The following is a 22561-nucleotide window of genomic DNA, read 5'->3' on the forward strand; positions in this document are numbered from 1 at the left end:
GCCCACGCTTCCGCCGTAGTTTTGGTCGTCGATCGGAGGAGGTTTGGCCGTCACCGTCCTTGCCGGTGGCAGAGGGGACACGACTGCCGGCGACGTACCACGGCGGCCGAGGCAGATTCCGACGAGAGCTCCAGAGCGGCATGTAGCCGGCCGGCAACCACCCTACTGCGTCGAGGTGATCATCGCAGCCTCTTCGCCACCACGCCCGCAAGGTGTTCGACCTTTTGCCAACAAAGGTATGGACAGTGGAGACGAGTTTTTCTTCCATCACTTCCTTTGTTCATCGGACGATTCGTCGTCGGATGATGACGATCTTGTGGTGGCTGCACTGGTCGTTCACGACCATATTCAACGGCAGCTTCCTCGGTACAGGGGGTCACTCCCTGGCCGTGCTCCCAACCTGAACCGCAACAGGGAGAGAGGCCACGCCCTGCTCTATGCAGATTACTTTGCCAACACCCCGCTGTTCAGGCCGGATAAATTTCGTCGTCGTTTTCGTATGGCAAGGCATGTGTTCAATCGTATCCGAGAGGGAGTGGTTGCTCATGACCCATACTTCGAGTGCAAGACGGATGCCCTTGGCAAGCTTGGATTCTCCTCCTACCACAAATGCACCGCGGTCATCCGCATGCTTGCATATGGAATTCCAGGCGATATGGTGGATGAGTATGTGCGTATGAGTGAGACAACATGTCTGATGTCAATGTACAAGTTTTGCCAGGCTGTGATCGAGGTCTTTGGCCCAGAGTACTTGAGGCGGCCAACTGCCGCTGATACAGAGAGATTGTTGGCGACCAACGCAGCTAGAGGCTTTCCAGGTATGCTTGGCAGCATAGATCGTATGCACTGGGAGTGGAAGAACTGTCCATTTGCTTGGCAGGGCCAGTACAAGGGGCATGTTAACGGGTGCACTGTCATATTAGAAGCGATGGCATCACAAGATCTTTTGATATGTCATTCTTTCTTCGGCATGGCAGGTTCTCACAATGATATCAACGTGCTGCAGCGTTCTCCAGTCTTCGCGAGGCTTGCAGAAGGCCACTCTCCACCTGTCAACTTTGAGATCAACGGCCACCATTACAACAAGGGATACTATCTAGCAGATGGTATATATCCTCAGTGGTCAACTTTTGTGAAGACAATCTCGAAACCCCAAGGGGAGAAGAGAAAGAGATTTGCCCAAATGCAAGAGAGTGTTAGAAAGGATGTGGACCGTGCTTTTGGTGTGCTTCAATCCCGGTGGGGTATCGTTCGAAACCCTGCACTGTCATGGGATGAAGGGAAGCTTTGGGAGGTGATGACTGCTTGTGTGATCATGCACAATATGATCGTCGAGGACGAGCGTGATGAGAGTATCTTCGACCAAGGATTTGATTATCAAGGTGAAAATATTGAGCCCCTGCACCAAGACCCGGCCACATTTGAACAGTTTGCCCAATTCCACCATGAGATGTGTGATTGGCACACTCATGTGAATCTTCAAAATGACTTGGTTGAGTACGTGTGGGATCACATTGGCAATCAATAGATGTATTTGTCCATTTTATGTTCAGTCAAGACAATTTCGATTTGGTTGTAAAACTATTTTATTAAAGACAATTTCAATTGGGTTGTAAAACTATTTTAATTTTCAGACAAAAATTTGGGTTCGAAAGTAGCTTTAATGCAAATTTGGGCATTTCTTGGCCCTGACGGACAGGATGGGGCAAAAGGATGCGGCAGCGCGCTGGGCGCACGGCCACCGTATCCTAGGACAGGCCCGGACACGACCCCAAATCCCTATCCAAAGGAACAAAAACAGGACAAAACGGACGTCCGTTTGAGATCGTGTGGTGAAGTTGGTCTAAGTACACTGTACACCTCCGTACATCAGGAGAAACCTGCCACTGCCAACGCCTCATCGGAAGCACTAGTACTGGCGTGCCGTTGGGTTTGCCCTCTCGATCTCACGCGGAGCGGATGGAATGCCGGTGACCCGATGCTACTATTGGGATCGTCAGCCTGTGATTAATAACGGTTAAGTAAACGTCTCTCTGTAAAATCCCCTCCCGCTCGGATCCATGTGGAACAATCCATTCGGGAGCTTAAAACAACAAAGTGTTCGAGAAGGTAAGCAGGATCTTTGCTGCCTATCTATCTTTTTTTCTAAATGAAGGTAATTTTTTTGCCTCATCAATTAATTAAGAAGAAGAGAATTACCCAATTAATTAACGGAAAATTGAGCGAAAACCAATACAAACGAAGCACGAACTAACTACTCATATGACAAGAAACCTACAACCGCATAGGCGACGCTCTGCTAGACTCTCTGATTACACAACATCCACAAACCACGACATTGCTACTACGCATGTGAACCCTGACAAAAACACCTTGACAGAAGACATTATACACCTTCCAACCCACAACGACAACCCAATTCAAAAGGACGGGCTAAGAGACTGAAGATCATCCATCAAGCAGCCAGAGACGCCTGCCTATGACACTACTGTTGCCTTTGCCCACCTTTTTTTGTTTGTGTTTTATTGATGTTTCAGACAGGAGGCAAGCAATCAATCTGTCCAAACCAGGTCTAACAACCTACTGGCTATCTATCTACATATCTGTTTGAACGGTTTGCTATTTCTAAAGTGATAGAAAAATAACAATTTCTAGGTTGACTCTACAATTAATTCAATCTAAACATCTTCTCCCTTTGTAAAGAAATAAAAGACGACTTTATAGTGAACTGAAACGTCTTATATGTGTTTACAGTGGCAGTAGATTCGTACAAGTGCAGATGGATAACAACAAGTTGATCAGACGACTGAGAAAACTTTTTCTTCGTTGGCTATTTATTTAGGCAGTTTTGCTAAAGCATATCTAGATGTGCCCTAAGTATTGCACATCTAAGGCCCTGTTTGGTTCATAAGTCTTAGGACTTTTTTTAGTCCCAACTTATAAGTCCCAAGTCCCTAAAAAGTCCCTACCTGTTTGGTTCTGGGACTTATAAGTCTCCATAAGACCATATTACAACTATAAGTCCCTATAAGTCCTTCCTTGAGAGTCTTATTTCATAAGTCCCAAATGCCCACTTTAAGTCCCTATAAGTCCCTCCTGTTTGGTTTAGATGGGACTTATAGGGACTTATTTAAGTCCTTAGACCAATAAGTCCCTGAAAACAAACACCCTCTAAGTCTCATGTCCTTGATTTTACACGGAGATTTGTGCAAACATTTTCTTTCCTCTTTTTTCTTTTTCCTTTCTAGTTTGATTGAGCCACTTAGATGTGTAATAACTAAGGCACATCTAGATGTGTCCTAGACAAACCCTTATTTAGGATTACCAGAACCGCCCGATGTTTGAAGATGTAGTAACATTTACATACCAAAGAGTTGGCACATTGTGATTCCCAGCATGGCAGTTCAGCCCCACATTTCTACACATGACGGCAGTTCGGCAGGGAAACCTCTTCAGCTCCACTCTCCGTGGAGTAGTACGAGTGCGACTCGTTTCAAGCGATCCTATTGACAAAGTGGAAAATCCGAAATAAATCACGCTGGAATTCCACGAACAAGGAAAAAAATGCCGCCCATCCCGCGCCGGAGCCTTCTAAAGTTTTCCACCGGGAGCGGCTCCCTTCCCTTTCGGCAACCTCCATTGCGGCCTATAAACGGCGTCACGGGAAGTAGATCGACAGAGCTGAGAGCTCCCCCCACGCGCGCCGAACCAACGCTCAACCACCGGCCTCGCGTCGCCTTTGCCGGTGCTCCGTCGCGCCAATGCCCGCCCGCGCGCAACCACCGCGCCACGCCGCCTTTTATACGCGCCCCCGGTCGTACCACTGTTGCATGCACCGCAGCTCCAGCGCGCCGCGGGAGTAGCAGCAGCAGCAGCGGTGGTGGTGGTTGCGTAGCCGACCGTGCACTGCAGGTGCAGCGCCGTCGCCGGCATGGAGATCGTCACGGCCAGGGGCGGATACGAGGGGCAGGAGCAGCAGCAGCACCGGGGGCGGCGGCGGCGCAAGCCCAGCGACGGGCACGTTGTGGCGCAGCTGCTCGACTCGCCGCTCCCCACGCCGCGCCGCTCCTGCTGCGGGTCCGCGGCCGGCACGCCGCGCGGCGCGCGCGCCGCGTCGCCGCAGCGCACGCACGTGCCCTTCTCGTGGGAGAGCTCCCCGGGCGTACCCAAGGCCGGCGGCGCGTCGCTGGAGCGGGGCTGGCTGCCCCCGAGGCCGCCCCCGGGGCGCGGCGGCCAAGGCCGCGCGTACCACGGAGGCAACGCCACCACCGACGCGACGAGCAGCGACGACGACGACGACACCTTCTCCGACGCGGTCGACAGGATCTCGTCGTCCGACCGACTCGCCGCGCTCTCCGCCCGGCTGAGCTCCATCGACGGCCGCGCCGCGTCGAGGCGCCTGCCCAGCTTCATCATGGACCGCTTCCTCCCGGCCGCCAACGCCATCGCCAGGACGTCCACGGAGAAGCGCGCCAAGAAATCCCCGCGCCGCGCCGCGCGCCGCTCCGAGCACGACGACGACGACGAGGACGAGGCGCCGGCCACGGCCAGGCTCGAGACGCACACGTCACGCCGCGAGCGCCGCGTTCCCACTGTCCAGCAGGAGGAGGAGAGCTGGAATGGCACGCCGCCGCAGGAGATAGCGTGGCGCCACGAGGAGGCGCGAGGCGACGAGACGCCTCCGAGGTCATGCGGGTTCACGGTGCTCTTCCCCTGGTGCGTCAAGCCAGTGCTGTGCGGGTTCCCGTGGAGCCCGGCGCGTCCGCGGCACCCCCGCGCCTCCCCTCCTCGCCGGAGCACCACGATGGGCGACGTCCTGGTGAAGGAGCTCGGGCTACGGAACGGCGACCCGTCGCACTGGTACGAGGAGAAGAGCAGCGGCAGCGGCAAGGAGTGGTCGACTCCCGGCGGCCCCGGGCTGGGCATGTCGATCCTTGGCACGAGCAAGAGGTACTGCGCCGACGCCAGGAAGGCCCTGAGCCGGCTGGCCCGATCGGGCACGGACGGCGGCGGCGGCGGTAGCCCGAGGATGAGCAGGGAGAGGAGGAGCGGCAAGGCGGCCTCCTCACCGCTGCACTCGACGTCCGGGCGGATGCCGCAGCTGCAGCTGCAGGTGAAGCCGCCGTCCGAGTCGTGGCTCTGCCACGCGCGCGGGAGCAACACTGTGAACAGCAAAAGATGATCGACACGAGAGCCAAAAACCTGCACATAGTACATTTCGTTTCAAGTCTTCACTTTTTTTTTCAAAATATTTCAAGTCTCCGCTGAACTGTTGAAACAAGTTGTTTCACATTTCAAACTTTATTTACAAATGTTTGGCACATATTTGCGCCTTACAAGCTTTTGCAGGATTTCACTAGTCAAATTTAACAAGGAAAAAAAAGAACATATCTACCAAAGAACGAAAGAATAGTGTGAGCAGTGCAGGCATATCTGTACACCTGTATGCCTGCCTAAGGAGTAAGAAACCCAGACTGTACAATTTCCTCTGATCCTTCTACCAAATGGACTGCAGAATGGCTTCAAGGCAATTCCACAATGGGCTAGCATTTCTCTATACCGTTAGGATTTCAAGCTCAGCCCACCACAATGCGCTATTCCTTGGGGTCGACTGATCCTGAGAGAACCCAGTGATCTCCTGCATCCTCCGGGTTACCTCCCCCACCGACGGCCTCCGCCAGGGGTCATCTCTTATGCACAATTTCACCAGCTCTGCCAGCGCCGCGACCTGCTCCAAGGGGACTGATCTGAGTGTCGGGTCAATCATACCCGTCAAGGGCTTTTCGCCGGTGAGGTACCGGTGCGCCCACAGAATCAGGAGGCCGGTGTCATTGGAGAACGGACGCCTTCCAGAGATCGTCTCAAGCAGAAGCAAGGCAAACCTATACACTATGGTGCACTCTTCAGGCTCATCGAATTCGTCCTCGCCTTCTTTCCAGTCATCGCCGAAACCGATGTCTGAAATCTTTGCAGCGTTGTCTTCGGTCAGGTATATGCACGACGAGTTCAGATTTCTTAGGATCACAGGAGGATACTGCTGGTACATGTGGTACAGGCAGTATATTACTCCCATCGCCATCCGCAGGCGCGACTGCCAGTTCAAGTGCTCTGCCTCATTAACTGCAACAGAAATGTTTCGATGTTAGCATTAACTAATCATGGACAGTATAACTGCCAGTAAGCTAGTAGCACGAGTCATCTTGGCAAGAAGAATAACAAAATGTGCTTGGGAATTCTTACCGTGCAAGTGCTCAAATAGGGATCCATTTGAAACATACTCAAACACCATCATCCGGGTAAATGGTTCTTCGTCTTCACAGTAACCCACAAGTTTCAGGAAATTCTTATGGTTCACCCGCGACAACATTTCAACCTAGAATAAAACATCATATCTATGTTAGAAACTCAGCATCTTACAGCGTTAAGAATGAGACAGAAAACCCAGTTAGATACCTTATTCTTGAATTGTGCTTCGGCTATAACAGACCACCCGTAGGCATGTTTTATCAGTGTAGATGCAACAGCTATTTCAGCTCCACATGGAAGAGTTCCTTTATACAATGTACATCCAGGTAGCGTACCGATTACATTGCTGAAATCTTCACAGGCTGTTTCGAGCTCTGACCGTCTGAATAAAGCTATGCCTGCAAAATAGAAGTCAGAATTTCACAGTTGACTCCAAATTTCTGTTGCGTGCGTTAGAAGAAGCACACACTGTTGCTATCATGATCGTAGAAATGCATCTTAACATGTAAAAAACAAATCTGTCAGCACACTAACCTCCCAGGATAGTGGTCTGCAGTTCCCTACTTGAAGACATGGGCACAACACTGCTAGCCTTCCCACGGCGGTAGCAAATAAATATTGCAGCTGACAAAGATAGAACCACAAAACAAATCGCTGCTCCTATTAATGCATATATCGTCACAGAATTGCTCTTCCCGCTCTTGCTCTTGCTCCCTTTGCTTGCGGTTTGGTTTTTGTTCGGAGATACAAGAGAGGCAAGGGAAGGAGCAGGTTCAGAAGGAGGAGGTGGTGTCAAGGCATGGGGCAAAACTGGTGGTGCTGGATCCTTGTGGGGTTCATGGAGCTTAAAAAAAGGGATCACATCTGATGGTTCTAATACAGAATTTTCAGAACCAAGCATCTCGTTCTTTGGAGAATGATTTTCTTTGCCTGCTAGAAGTCTTCTGGTTGTAGCGCTGTCCTCACCCCTACATAGTGAATAACTGAATGTTAGAGGAAACAAACGATCATGTTTGCAGTAAACAAAAAATCCTGCAAAAGAAGCCATAAAATTTCCAAGTCATCCTTACTAGATCACCCTAACGGAAAAATATTCAATAAAAGTTTCATCAACCAAGAATCCGTTGTAGACCAAAATGTAAGTATACCTAGTAACCAAGTAATGGTGCCTATGACAGTCTGAAGTACTGAACTCCAGACATGTGTTATAAAGTAAGTTCTCCTAACAAAATATTTATACTGGTCTTAGTAGTTACTGCCTACTTGGTGTTCAAGTAAGAGGAGCATCCAACAAGCCATACGTCCATTTGATCCATTGAGGTAGCCTTACACTGCTACGAAAGACTAGGATGTAATTTACCATTTTACCGAGGAAGGAACAGTTCCTAACAAAAGCTCTGATATTTGTTGAGTCGAAATTCTAAAATATTTCAGCTAACAGACATGTGATTGCAGGAGCAGGGTGGGATTTTTTTAAACCCAAAATCAAGCTTGCTCTAATCCCTTTTTGATTTGAACTTGCACTCAAGCCTTGCATAATCACAAGTTTAACTCTCAGATATGCAAGTAGAAGAAAGCTCAGACAAACCTTGCAGTGGGCATCCTATTTGACAAAGCCCTGCCTTGGTGAACCTGAGACTCACAAAGACTGATGAGCTCATTTAGCTCAAGAGGTAAATCACCATAAAGTCTGTTTCCTTTAAGAAAGCTACAATTCAAGTAGTAAGGTCAGTCAAGTTTGAAGTTAAACTGAAATGGAAAAAACACATATCGAAGTTCGCACGCACATAAACTCCAGGGATAAAATGTTTATTAGCTCTGATGGAATTGATCCATTGAAGTTATTGTACCCCAGATCCAACACCTTCAGCTCCCGTAAATCTCCTATCTCTCTAGGGATAGTACCATAGAACAAGTTCTTGTGCAGTACACTGTATAGATGGAAGAAAAATAGATCAGAAAAGTTTGAAGAGCGAACATCATTTCAGAAGTAACACAAGTGCATAAGATACAAAAAATGGTATTTGTAGATACAAGATGCTTTCTTGGTGAAGGCCTGAATGGGCATACATAATTCAACAGTTAAGATTTATGATGCTACTAACGATAGGAAAAATACAGAGCTCTTTGCAGGGGTGGGTGGCTCTTGGGGGAGGGGGGGGGGGGTCTATTTGCAATCAAACAATCATGTACTTGAATAAGATTCATGCAGGCTGTATTCCATCAAGCTAGCCAATGTGCCCTAATTGACAGCTCAAAAGCTGAAAAGGTCACAAGCCTCATAAGGAAAACATACACACTACAAAGTTACAGCTTTACTGTTGTGCTCAACATAAAATCCTAGATCGAAGTGCAAAATGACTCTTATCCAGTGGTAGTTTCAGAAATATCAAATACTATCTTATGGTTCGAAGTGTGAAACGTGTAATGTCATATCAAGGTGTTCCAGAGTAAATATCACTGAAGGAAGTGCAGGATATGCTTACAGAGAATGCATATTAATAAGCTGTCCAATCTCAGGAGATAACACGCCTTTCAGACCAAGATTTGACAAGTTCCTACAAAGCAAAGGCACACACAAATTAGTCAAAAACATCAAAATACATATTATCAATCAGATCATAGGGAAATATTGCAAACAGAACACATGAAAGAAAACAATTTAAACAGAGCAAACGTAACTGCATAAGATGGGCATCCTATACTAAACAGCTCATGCTCCACATGCAGACTTGTAAAGGGCCCTATTTCCTTTTTTGAAGTGTTAATAAGGGCCCTCCTTATCAGGACGGTCAACAAACTGCGAATCCAAAGAAAGATGCTCCCTAAATGCAGTTGGATGGAATGCCTTATAATTTAGAACAAGAAAATGCCAATCATTATTCCAACGGTGCAAGACAACGTACTAATATGATTCTGCAGGTCTGCTAATGGCCACAAATACCAAAAATAATCAGCCTAAACAGGTAAAATGTGATGTATATCCCTTCGTTTTCTTCTTAACAGTTTAATTCAGGCGTTGATTTGTTCCAAATAAGCAGAAATGACAAATCCGTGTTCCATCTTTTTCTGTGCAAAGAAAGCAACTTACAGGCCTACAACCCGTCCATCATCCGAACACTGCACGCCGAACCAAGAACAAGGGGTAGCGTGGCCTTCATCCCAATCCAGCAGAGCACCACGCGGATCAGCCTCTACCATCTCCCTGAACCTCAGAAGCGCATGACCTGCAAAGAATCCAGCAAACAAGGCCCCGAACAGAGTCAAACCAAGAAGCTGGAAAAACAACAAACCGAAGCCGAAAGAAGAAGCAACCGAAGCCACGACCCGGCACCTTCGTGATTCAGGGCCGCGCACAGCTGGAAGCCCGTCGCCAGGAACCAGAGCAGGAAGAGCGCCGCCGGGCCTCTCCTCCGGCAATTCCGCATGTCCGACGCAACTCCGCAAGAACGCGAGCGACCTCCCAAGAACTGCTGCTCCAAGAACTGGCACCGGAAGAAGCGCGCTCCTGATTCCGGTCGATCTTTCCAAAGAACTGTCAGCTCCGCAAGTATTTCGATCTTTGCTTTCCTCCCGGTCCGGAGCGATTGGAGAGCAGAACGCGGGCTGGCTGGCTGGAGCAGCAGGGGAACGCGGGGCGGATTGAGCGCGGGGAAGGAGGAGGGAGGAGGACCAGCGGGACAGCCGCCGCCGCCGCCGCCAAGAAGGAATCAAGGGGCGAACACGTGACCAAATCGGCCGCTTGGTCTGCTAATCCCGGTGGATCCGGAGAAAAGTAGTAGTACGGGAGGAGGGGAGGCGGCGACGAGGGGGAGAGGGAGAAGGAGAGGCGGTGTGAATGGTGGAATGGTGGCGGGCGGGTGGCGGTGCGGGACGCGCAATCGGGCGCACTAATGGCGTGCGTACGTACTGTACTAGCCTGGAAAACGCACGCACCCACGCGGAGAGGAGGAGGACGGAATGGAATCGTTCAAACGGGGCGAGAGGGAAATGGCGCCGTCCGTTCGTTCCCTTTCACCACAGGCTTCTGTTGGGCTGGTCGCCTGGTCTAGTCTCTAGTGTGGAAAAACGAACGTAATTCGTGCGTGGCCAATTGGGGCGTGATTGATCCGGACAAAAATTGGGGCGTGATTGACTTGTTCAGAGATTTGTTTTTCCTGTGCCGGGACAGGGTGAGGTCAATGGTGGTTGGAACGTCGCGTCACGTGGATGTGGATTGGGCGTGAGATGAAATGACGGAGGAGGTGCGCCACGAAAGCAGCCTCGGTCTGTGTTGTGTTTATAGAATAACCACAGTGGGAGTAATATAGGTGGTAACATCACATATCTTTAGGCAAAACAGATGATGTGGCGAGTAATTACTCCTCTTTTCTGGTTTATATGGCTCAATTTAAAAATCTCATCAATCAAGGTAGATGGTGAGTGGTGAAATACTTTTTATAATTTGCAAAGCATCCAATTAATGCTTTTGTTTTCCTCAAAATTTTATGTTTGCCAATGTATTAATTGCAATGCATGCATGCATAATGTACATGTATCGGTCAATTTTCTTTTCATACTTGCATGCAATTATTTAATGCACCTTAGAATCTGAACTTGTGATGATGAACAATCAAATTGAGCCTTATAAAATGGAAAAACCAAAATTTTGAGATAAGCCTTATAAACCGGAAAGGAGGGAGTAATGAGGAAAGAGGGGCATGTGGTAACATAACTAGTTACTGTAACATCACACGTATCAAGACAAGATGAGTCTACAACTTAATAAATGATCTATTGCATGACACCTCACATATGTTACTACCCCTGTCTCGGTGAATAAGTCATTCGCGTAGTTTTAGGTCATCGATTTGAGAAAATAAATATGTGTTATATGTCATGAAAAATATATCAATAGATTTCTACACGAATGTAGTTTTTAAATATATATTTTTTGTCACATATAATACATATTTAGATAGTTAAATAGTCGATCTAGAACTATGTGAATGACTTATTCACCGAGACGGAGGTAGTACTTCCCAATATAAAGGTAGTAACATAGACTAGTGACATATGCATGTTACTAGTCTAAGTTACTACCCACTATGACTAGTCTTATACCGTCGCGCTGAAGTTTCTCGGCACTGTTTGGTTTGGTTGACACATCTCTTTTTTTCTCGAAAGTACGCTTAGGCGTATCATATTTTTATAAAAGGTAGAATTTTAATTACAAGAGAGCTACAACTTGCTACGAACAACAAGTGTAACACAACTTCACACCCAAGCTAGTTCGAATATAGCCATCACAGACAACACAAATACAAAGTAGAAGTGTCTATCCAAAGCTAAGCAACAGCACCGCGTCTCGACCGACGCCGGTCACCTCCGAAGACAACTCCAACTGAACGTCCCTCGTCGATGCATCATCCACCCTTGATGCCTAAAAGAAGGTGGTGGGGAGATGGAGGAACTTGTTCGGTCCAAGGAAAGCACGGGCTTGGGCTCACCGGCAACGACGTACATTGCACTCCTTAAGCTCATCCTTGGACAACGACGAGCACCGGAGGAGCGCCACATAGAACCTCGGGTAGTGTCTCCTAACATGATGCTCCCAACGAAGGAACGACGTCGAAGACGCCACCATCGCGCCGATCCAACTCCGGACCAAGGCTTTTGCCCGGAGACAACTGCCAACCCTAAGGGAAAGCAAGGAAGATGCCGACACACTCGGTGACGCCTCCAAGGAGGAAAACGACACCCATGAGCACCGTCGCCACCTGCACCGACCGGAGACGGGCAGGACTTTCGTCCGTATAGTCACACAACTACATCCCTGCCACAGGATTGGCACAACCTTGTCCAAATTGGCTCACACCACCGCCGCCGCATCACCTCATCGTTGTAGCCGTGAAGTCGTGGTCTACCAACACCCGCATGGCTGAGAGCACACCGTCTTCCACCTCCTGCACGTAGCGAGACCACTGCCTCAGCCCACCATCCACCTCCCGCATAGCAGAGGGTCCTCCACCCCCGCCCGTAGCTGCTGATGCAAGCACTCCAGCTTCGAGTGGCCAATCATGGCACTTCTGCGCGAGCAGCCCACAAAGCCCAGATCGGGCTCGGATCAGCACGGGTCGCCGCCACCAGATCTCCTCCAGGGCCCTCTGCTGTGCAGCGCCGACCTGCTCCAGGACCTCCACAGCCCCACCGGGGCCTCCGTTATGCATCCCAACTCCTCCCCCGCGCCTCTCGACCAGCACCACCACACCTCCTCGCCGCCCGCTTGTCACCTCGCCTCCGCGCGAAGGGAGCCCGACGGGGCGCGCCCACCCACCCGCCGCCTTCGGTCGGCACCGTCGACGGCAGCGGCCAGGGGAGACCATGATTTGGGGGCTTTTTTGGGGGTGAGGGGAGGGGGAGATCCACATCTTTTTTTTTTTCAAAACACTAGTAAATGGGTACGTGAATATCAGGCAGTATACTAACACGTGGATATTAGTTATGATATTATTTGTGTGTTTTTATGTTTCTAGTAAATGTGCCCATGTTTTGTATGAAGGAAATATGCCCTAGAGGCAATAATAAAGTTGTTGTTTATATTTCCTTATATCATGATAAATGTTTATTATTCATACTAGAATTGTATTAACCGGAAACTTAGTACATGTGTGAATACATAGACAAACAGAGTGTCACTAGTATACCTCTACTTGACTAGCTCGTTAATCAAAGATGGTTAAGTTTCCTAGACACGGACAAGAGTTGTCATTTATGAACGGGATCACATCATTAGAGGATGATGTGATTGACTTGACCCATCCGTTAGCTTAGCACTATGATCGTTTAGTTTGTTGCTATTGCTTTCTTCATAACTTATACATGTTCCTATGACTATGAGATTATGCAACTACCGAATACCGGAGGAACACTTAGTGTGCTATCAAACATCACAACGTAACTGGGTGATTATAAAGATGCTCTACAGGTGTCTTCGATGGTGTTTGTTAGGTTGTCATAGATCGAGATTAGGATTTGTCACTCCGATTGTTGGAGAGGTATCTTTGGGCCCTCTCGGTAATGCACATCACTATAAGCCTTGCAAGCAGTGTGACTAATGAGTTAGTTATGAGATGATGCATTACGGAACGAGTAAATAGACTTGCCAGTAACGAGATTGAACTAGGTATGATGATACCGACGATCGAATCTCTGGCAAGTAACATACCGATGACAAAGGGAACAACGTATGTTGTTATGCGGTTTGACCGATAAAGATCTTCGTAGAATATGTAGGAACCAATATGAGCATCCAGGTTCCGTTATTGATTATTGACCGGAGATGAGTCTCGGTCATGTCTACATAGTTCTCGAACCTGTAGGGTCCGCACGCTTAATGTTCGATGACAATCAGTATTATGAGTTTATGTGTTTTAATGTACTGAAGGTAGTTCGGAGTCCCGGATGTGATCACGGACATGACGAGGAGTCTCGAAATGGTTGAGACATAAATATTGATATATTGGAAGGCTATGTTTGGACACCAGAATGGTTTCGGATAAGTTCGGGCAATTACCGGAGTATCGGGGGGTTACTGGAACCCCCCGAGGAGTCAATGGGCCTTAATGGGCCATAGTGGGAGAGAGGAGAACGCGGCCAAGTGCCCCCCAAGCCCAATGCGAATTGGGGAGGGGGTCGCCCCCCCTTTCCTTCTCTCCTTCTCCCTCTTCCTTCTTCTCCTACTCCAACTAGGGAAAGGGGGGAAACCTACTCCTACTAGGAGTAGGAATCCCCCTTGGGGCGCGCCATAGAGAGGGCCGACCCTCCCCTCCTCCACTTCTTTATATACGGGGGAGGGGGCACCCCATAGAACACGAGTTAACAGTTGTCTTAGCCGTGTGCGGTGCCCCCTCCACAGATATCCACCTCGGTCATATCATTGTAGTGCTTAGGCGAAGCCCTGCGTCAGTAACTTCATCATCACCGTCATCACGCTGTCGTGCTGACGAAAATCTCCCTCGGCCTCAACTGGATCAAGAGTACGAGGGACATCACTGAGCTGAACGTGTGCAGATCGCGGAGGTGCCGTGCGTTCGGTACTTGATCGGTTGGATCGCGAAGACGTTCGACTACATCAACCACGTTACTTAACGCTTCCGCTTTCGGTCTACGAGGGTACGTGGACACACTCTCCCCTCTCGTTGATGTGCATTTCCTAGATAGATCTTGCGTGATCGTAGGATTTTTTTTGAAATACTGCATTCCCCAACAGTGGCATCAGAGCCAGGTCTATGCGTAGATGTTATATGCTAGAACACAAAGGAGTTGTGGGCATGGGTATATACATATTGCTTGCCGTCACTAGTTGATTCTTGATTCAACGGTATTGTTGGATGAAGCGGCTCAAACTGACATTACACATACGGTTATGCTAGACTGGTTCTACCGACATGCTTCGCACACAGGTGGCTAGTGGGTGTCAGTTTCTCCAACTTTAGTTGAATCGGATTCAATGAACATGGTTCTTTCTGAAGATCAAAAAACAATCACTATACCGCATTGTGGTTTTTGATGTGTAGGTAAGAACGGTTCTTGCTAAGCCCGTAGCAGCCACGTAAAACTTGCAACAACAAAGTAGAGGACGTCTAACTTGTTTTTGCAGGGCTTGTTGTGATGTGATATGGTCAAGACGTGATTATATAAATTGTTGTATGAGATGATCATGTTTTGTAACACAGTTATCGGCAACTGGCAGGAGCCATATGGTTGTCGCTTTATTGTATGAAATACAATCTCCATGTAATTGCTTTACTTTATCACTAAGCGGTAGCGCTAGTCGTAGAAGCAATAGTTGGCGAGACGACAATGATGCTACGATGGAGATCAAGGTGTCAAGCCGGTGATGATGGTGATCATAACGGTGCTTTGGAGATGGAGATCAAAGGCACAAGATGACGATGGCCATATCATATCACTTATATTGATTGCATGTGATGTTTATCCTTTATGCATCTTATTTTGCTTAGTACGGTGGTAGCATTATAAGATGATCTCTCACTAAATTTCAAGGTATAAGTGTACTCCCTGAGTATGCACCGTTGCTACAGTTCGTCGTGCCGAGACACCACGTGATGATCGGGTGTGATAAGCTCTACGTTCACATACAATGGGTGCAAGCCAGTTTTGCACAAGCAGAATACTCGGGTTAAACTTGACGAGCCTAGCATCTGCGGATATGGCCTCGGAACACTGAGACCGAAAGGTCGAGCGTGAATCTTATAGTAGATATGATCAACATAGTGATGTTCACCATTGAAATCTACTCCATCTCACATGATGATCGGACATGGTTTAGTTAATATGGATCACGTCATCACTTAGATGATTAGAGGGATGTCTATCTAAGTGGGAGTTCTTAAGTAATATGATTAATTGAACTTTAATTTATCATGAACTTAGTACCTGATAGTATTTTGCATGTCTATGTTGTTGTAGATAAATGGCCCATGTTGTTGTTTCGTTGAATTTTAATGCGTTCCTAGAGAAAGCCAAGTTGAAAGATGATGGTAGAAATTACACGGACTGGGTCCGTAACTTGAGGTTATCCTCATTGCTACACAGAATAATTACGTCCTGGAAGCACCTCTAGGTGCCAAACCCGCTGCAGGAGCAACGCCAGATGTTATGAACATTTGGCAGAGTAAAGCTGATGACTACTCGATAGTTCAGTATGCCATACTTTATGGCTTAGAACCGGGACTTCAACGACATTTTGAACGTCATGGAGCATATGAGATGTTCCAGGAGTTTAAGTTAATATTTCAAGCAAATGCCGGATTGAGAGATATGAAGTCTCCAATAAGTTCTACAACTGCAAAATGGAGGAGAATAGTTCTGTCGGTGAACATATACTCAGAATGTCTGGGTACCACAATCACTTGACTGAGCTGGGAGTTAATCTTCCAGTTGATAGTGTATTGACAGAGTTCTTAAATCACTGCCACCAAGCTACAAGAGCTTCATGATGAACTATAATATGCAAGGGATGGATAAGACAATTCCCGAGCTCTTCGTGATGCTAAAAGCTGCGGAGGTAGAAATCAAGAAGAAGCATCAAGTGTTGATGGTCAAAAACACCACCAGTTTCAAGAAAAGGGTAAAGGGAAGAAGGGGAACTTCAAAAAGAATGGCAAGCAAGTTGCTGCTCAAGTGAAGAAACTCAAGTCTGGACCTAAGCCTGAGACTGTGTGCTTCTACTACAAAGGGACTGGTCACTAGAAGTGGAACTACCCCAAGTATTTGGCGGAGAAGAAGGATGGGAAAGTGAAAAGGTATATTTGATATACATGTTATTGATGTGTACCTTACTAATGCTCGCAGTAACGCCTGTGTATTTGATACTGGTTCTGTTGCTAATATTTGCAACTCAAAACAGGGCCTACAGATTAAGCGAAGATTGGCTAAGGACGAGCATAAGTTCCTCCCTCATAATAATTTCAGTAGCATCATGAAGAAATTCAACAATATAACCATCACATAAAGCATTCTTTTCATGACACAAAAGCATAGAAAACTTATTACTCTCCACATAAGCAAATTTCTTCTCATTAATAGTAGTGGGAGCAAACTCAACAAAATAACTATCATGGGAGTGAAAATTAAAATCATGATGACAAGTTTCATGGTTATCATTATTCTTTATAGCATACATGTCATCACCATAATCATCATAAATAGCAACTTTGTTATCATAGTCAATTGAAGCCTCATGCGAAATGGTGGATTCATCACTAAATAAAGTCATGACCTCTCCAAATGCACTTTCATCATTATAATCATCATAAATAGGAGGCATGCAATCATTATAGCAAATTTGCACATCAAATCTTGGGGGACTAAAAATATCATCTTCATCAAACATAGCATCCCCAAGCTTATGGCTTTGCATATCATTAGCATCATGGATATTCAAAAAATTCATACTAACAACATTGCCATCATGCTCATCATTCAAATATTTTGTGCCAAACATTTTATTGACTTCTTCTTCTAACAATTGAGCACAGTTTTCTGAACCATCATTTTCAAGAAAGATATTATAAAGATGATCAATAATATGATGCAACCTCAATTCCATTTTTATGTAGTTTTCTTTTATAAACCAAACTAGTGATAAAACAAGAAAGTAAAAGATTCAATTGCAAGATCTATAGATATACCTTCATGCACTCACCTTCCCAGCAACGGCGTCAGAAAAGAGCTTCACTGACGGTATGTGAGTGCCGCTTACCTGACCTCCCCGGCAACGTTGCCAGAAAAGAGCTTGATGTCTACTATGCAACTTTATTCTTGTAGCCTCGTGTTGGGCCTCCAAGCGCGGAGTTTTGTAGGACAATAGCAATTTTCCCTCAAGTGGATGACCTAAGATTTATCAATCCATGGGAGGTGTAGGATGAAGATGGTCTCTCTCAAACAACACTGCAATCAAATACAAGAAATATCTTGTGTCCCCAACACACCCAATACAATGGAAATTTGTATAGGTGCACTAGTGCGGCAAAGAGATGGTGATAAACGTGTAATATGGATGGTAGAAATATATTTTTATAATATGAATAAATAAAAACAGCAAGGTAGCAATTGATAAAACGGAGCACAAACGGTATTGCAATGCTTGAAAATGAGGGCTAGGGTCCGTACTTCCGCTAGTGCAATCTCTCAACAATGCTAATATAATTGGATCATATAACCATCCCTCAACATGCGATGAAGAATCACTCCAAGGTTCCTATCTAGCGGAGAACATAAGAAGAAATCGTTTGTAGGGTATGAAACCACCTCGAAGCTATTCTTTCTGATCGATCTACCCAAGAGTTCGTACTAAAATAACACCAAATAATTTCAAATTCATAATACTCGATCCAACACAAAGAATATCAAAGAGTGCCCCAAGATTCTACTAGAGAAACAAAGACAAGAACGTGCATCAACCCCTATGCGTAGATTACCCCAATTTCACCTCAGGAATCCATGAGTTGAGTGCCAGAACACATATCAAGTGAATCAATATGATACCCCATTGTCACCACGAGTATTCATATGCAAGACATATATCAAGTGTTCTCAAATCCATAAAATATTCAATCCGATAAAACAAAATCTCAAAGGGAAAAACTCAATTCATCACAACAAGATAGAGAGGGGAAAACACCATATGATCCGGCTATATTAACAAAGCCCGTGATACATCAAGATCATGACATCTCAAGAACACGAGAGAGAGAGAGAGAGAGAGAGAGAGAGAGAGAGAGATTAAACACGCAGTTACTGGTACAAACCCTCAGCCCTGAGGGTGGACTACTCCCTCGTCATCATGGTGGTCGCCAGGATGATGAAGATGGCCACCGGTGATGATTTCCCCCTCCAGCAGGGTGCCGGAACGGGTCTAGATTGGTTTCTCATGGCTACAGAGCCTTGCAGCGGCGGAACTTCTGATCTAGGGTTACCCCCAAGGGTTTTTGGAATATTTGACCATTTATAGGGCGAAGAAGGGGTACGAGAGGCCGCCGAGGTGGGCACAACCCACCTGGGCGCGCCTGGGCCCCCAGGCGTGCCCTGGTGGGTTGTGCCCCCCTCGGGGCACCCCCCAGGTGCTTCTCTGGCCCACTAGATGTTTTATGGTCCATAAAAATCCACAAAAAGTTTCGCGGTGTTTGTACTCCGTTTGATATGGATTTCCTGCGATGTAAAAAACAAGAAAAAACAGCAACTGGCACTGGGCACTGGGTCAATAGGTTAGTCCCAAAAAATGATATAAAGTTTCTATAAAATGATTGTAAAACATCCAAGAATGATAATATAATAGCATGAATACTTCATAAATTATAGATACGTTGGAGACGTATCAATGCTCATATTGGTTCCCACATATTCTACAAAGATCTTTATCGGTCGTACCGTAATGACAACATACGTTATTCCCTTTGTCATCGGTATGTTACTTGCCCGAGATTCGATTGTCGGTATCTTCATACCTAGTTCAATCTCGTTACCGGCAAGTCTCTTTAGCTTGTTCCATAATACATCATCCCACAACTAACTCATTAGTCACATTGCTTGCAAGGCTTATTATGATGTGCATTACCGAGAGGGTCCAGAGATACCTCTCCGATACTCGGAGTGACAAATCCTAATCTCGATCTATGCCAACCCAACAAACACCTTCGGAGATACCTATAGAGCATCTTTATAATCACCCAATTATGTTGTGACATTTGATAGCACACAAGGTATTCCTCCGATATCCGGGAGTTTCATAATCTCATAGTCAAAGGAATATGTATATGACATGAAGAAAGCAATAGCAATAAAACTTAACGATCAATGTGCTAAGCTAACGGATCGGTCTTGTCCATCACATCATTCTCCTAATGATGTGATCCCGTTCATCAAATGACAACACATGTCTATGGTTAGGAAACTTAACCATCTTTGATTAACGAGCTAGTCTACTAGAGGCTTACTAGGGACACGGTGTTTGTCTATGTATCCACACATGTATCAAGTTTCCGTTCTAGCATGAATAATAAACATTTATCATGAATAAGGAAATATAAAATAACAACTTTATTATTGCCTCTAGGGCATATTTCCTTCAATAACACGGAGTGTTAACGTGTGATATTGCTCCTTAGACCATGAGAGTATCGTGGTCACTTCTTACCATATGATGGGATTTGGGGCTGCTCAAACGTCATCTGTAACACAGTGATCATAGTGGAAACTTATAGGTTCATTGAAAAGTTTGACAAGTGTCCGGATAGCTCAAGAGTGGGATTTGCTCCTCCGACCATGGAGAGATATTATCAGGGACCTCTCAGTGGGATGGCATCAATCATTGTCTAGCCAGACACAAGTGACTTCGTCACGGGGATGCCAGAACACAATAACAAGATAGGAGAACAAAACCTATAACGAGGATTTCAGTATATTTAGCATGGTGATGACCCAGGAGGATACTGATGCATCCCGGGTTTTGTGAAGTATCGTGAAGCAAATGGAACATCACATGACAGTCAAAGGTTCACTCAAATATCATTTGTGTACCCACAGGGACCAATATGGACGTCCATGGTCCCGCCGTCGGTCATTGGACGAACGGTTTCGTCCGTGTCTGTGAGTTACCAAACCTACAGGGTCACAAGATTAAGGAAATTATGATCTGCTGAGTGTTAGTCGGACGGGAGTCATGAGAATATATTTGTGGAATTATTTCATGAATATTCGGAATAGTTCTGAAAGGATCCAAATGTTTCGAGGTCACTGGAAGGGTTTCAGTGAGTATCAGGTAATACCGGGTATTACCGATAAATTATATATAGGTGGAAAAAGTTTCCGGAGATGTTAAATATATATATATATATATATAATGGTCTAGAAGTATTTAGAACATTTTATATTTAATTTAAACCTAAAAAGACCAAGAGGTGGAAGGAAACTTGGGCCTAAAAGTCCCAAGTGGGAAAGTGCCTCCTTCCCTAAGGAAGGGGCCGAATAGGAGTGGGGGAGGAGTCCAACTCCTCCTCCCCTAGGCCGGTGCCCCAAGGAGGCTTTCCCTCCTTGGTGGCAGCCCTCCCTCTCCCCTCTAACCTATATATACTTGAGGATTTGTCCCTTTTGTATATACAAGTTTTGGAGCTTCCTCTAGTTCTAGTTGACTAATTAGAGCTAGGATAATCCTATTGTCCTCATAATTCAAAGCCTAGTGTGTTCTACTCTATTCCCTCTATTCTCCGACGATGATTAGCTCTGGATGGCGAAGCGCTGCCGGATCGTGAAGGCTGCACACTTGCAACCAAGTAAAGAGGTCATGCTTTCGGTCTTCGATTCGAGTTATCCTTCATGGGCGGTTTGAGGGATTGTTCATCGATGGTTCAGGGGACTCCAAGTACGATCTAGACCGACACATTCTTCTTCAGCTGCAACTCGGTGACGGTAATGATCGCGATCCCAACCTGTTATGCATCTTCATGTTGATCTTGGGTGATCGTAGGCGCGATTATTTTTGTTCTCTACCACGTTTCTCAACAAAAGAATGCAGTTTAAGAAGTTCAAAAGAGTCAGACCACCAACGAGGTTAAGCTACAACTCATCATAGGAACACCAGAAGAACCAAGAATTGCAACTTAACAAAAACTACCCAATATAAATAGACCCGCTTGAAGACTAACTCAGATTTCTCCCCATTTGTCATCAAATGACCAAAAGGAGATGAAATTGAGGACTAGCTCTCCTCAAGAATATCAGCTTGATGAAGGTGGAGGAGCGCTAACGTGAAGCATAGGGGCCCGATGAAGTGTCTTCGAGGTTCTCATTTTCATCAGTCGAGCGTGACAGAGACATGGAATCCGACACAAGTGGAGGAACTTGAACTTTCTTGAACTTCTTCTTGGTCTGACTCGACCAATCAAGTCTTGTTGGAATACCATTTCTTCAAGTTCTTTGGATGTCTTGCGATGTGAAAGAATGGCCAACCTGCGGCCAAAGATCTCATGGGCGTAATAGTGATTTTTCCTTACTGAGTTATGTGTCACTTTCATGTTTGCAGGAATAGCAGCAAGTTGACGCTTAACCTAGTCATGGTTCCTATCCACTTTCTAGTGCAGACTGATGAGCAGCTCATGACCTGTCATGACTCGAGGTGCTTCACCTTGACGAATTTTCTTTGAAGCATTTGTAGCGGTGTTGTGGTAGCAATGTCTTCATGAGTGGATTGAGATGTTGGTTGATGAAACTGCGCGTCAAGGGGTTGTGTTCCTTCATCAATAATAGCTTTGCCTTTGCCATGAACTGAAGAAATTGTGCTTTTAAGAATTTCGACTGGCGGCTGATACTCTCCAACGTATCTATATTTTTTAATTGTTTCCTTATATTATATTATCAATCTTGTATGCTTTATATGCAATTTTATATCTTTTAGGGAACTAACCTATTAACCTAGTTCCCAGTGCCAGTTTTTGTTTTTGCCTATTTTATTATTTCGCTGAAAAGCAGTACCAAATGAAGTCCAAACGTGACGAAACTTTACGGCGATTTTTTCTGGACTAGAAGGAACCTAGTAAGCTTCGGGAGGAGGCTATAAGATATACGATAGGGCCACAAGCTCACATGGCGCCCCCGGGGGGCCTGAGCTCATTGGCCCCTCATAGGTCCTTTTGACCTAATTCCAACTCCGTAAATTCCCTAAAATCCTAAAAGAACCAGAGCGAGACCCGACACAATTATTCCGCCAGTGCAAGCCTCTATTCTTCCGTGATCCCATTTGGAGGCCTCCGCA

The 22561-nt window shown here is 46.2% G+C and overlaps 1 protein-coding gene across 1 annotated transcript; it reads right to left on the reverse strand.

Moving 5' to 3' along the window:
* Positions 1–5270: 5270 nt before the first annotated feature.
* On the reverse strand, positions 5271–10202 carry LOC119283541 (protein MALE DISCOVERER 2-like). Its single transcript, XM_037563041.1, has 9 exons — positions 9581–10202; positions 9338–9473; positions 8733–8804; positions 8034–8177; positions 7835–7954; positions 6781–7214; positions 6454–6644; positions 6241–6373; positions 5271–6120 (listed from the first exon to the last, which is right to left on the reverse strand). The coding sequence occupies exons 1-9, from the start codon at positions 9672–9674 to the stop codon at positions 5555–5557; spliced, it is 1890 nt and encodes a 629-aa protein (XP_037418938.1). The 5' UTR covers positions 9675–10202; the 3' UTR covers positions 5271–5554.
* Between the last annotated feature and the right edge of the window lie 12359 nt (positions 10203–22561).

The sequence above is a fragment of the Triticum dicoccoides genome, chromosome 1A, assembly GCF_002162155.2.
Source record: "Triticum dicoccoides isolate Atlit2015 ecotype Zavitan chromosome 1A, WEW_v2.0, whole genome shotgun sequence".
Classification (NCBI taxonomy): Eukaryota; Viridiplantae; Streptophyta; class Magnoliopsida; order Poales; family Poaceae; genus Triticum; species Triticum dicoccoides.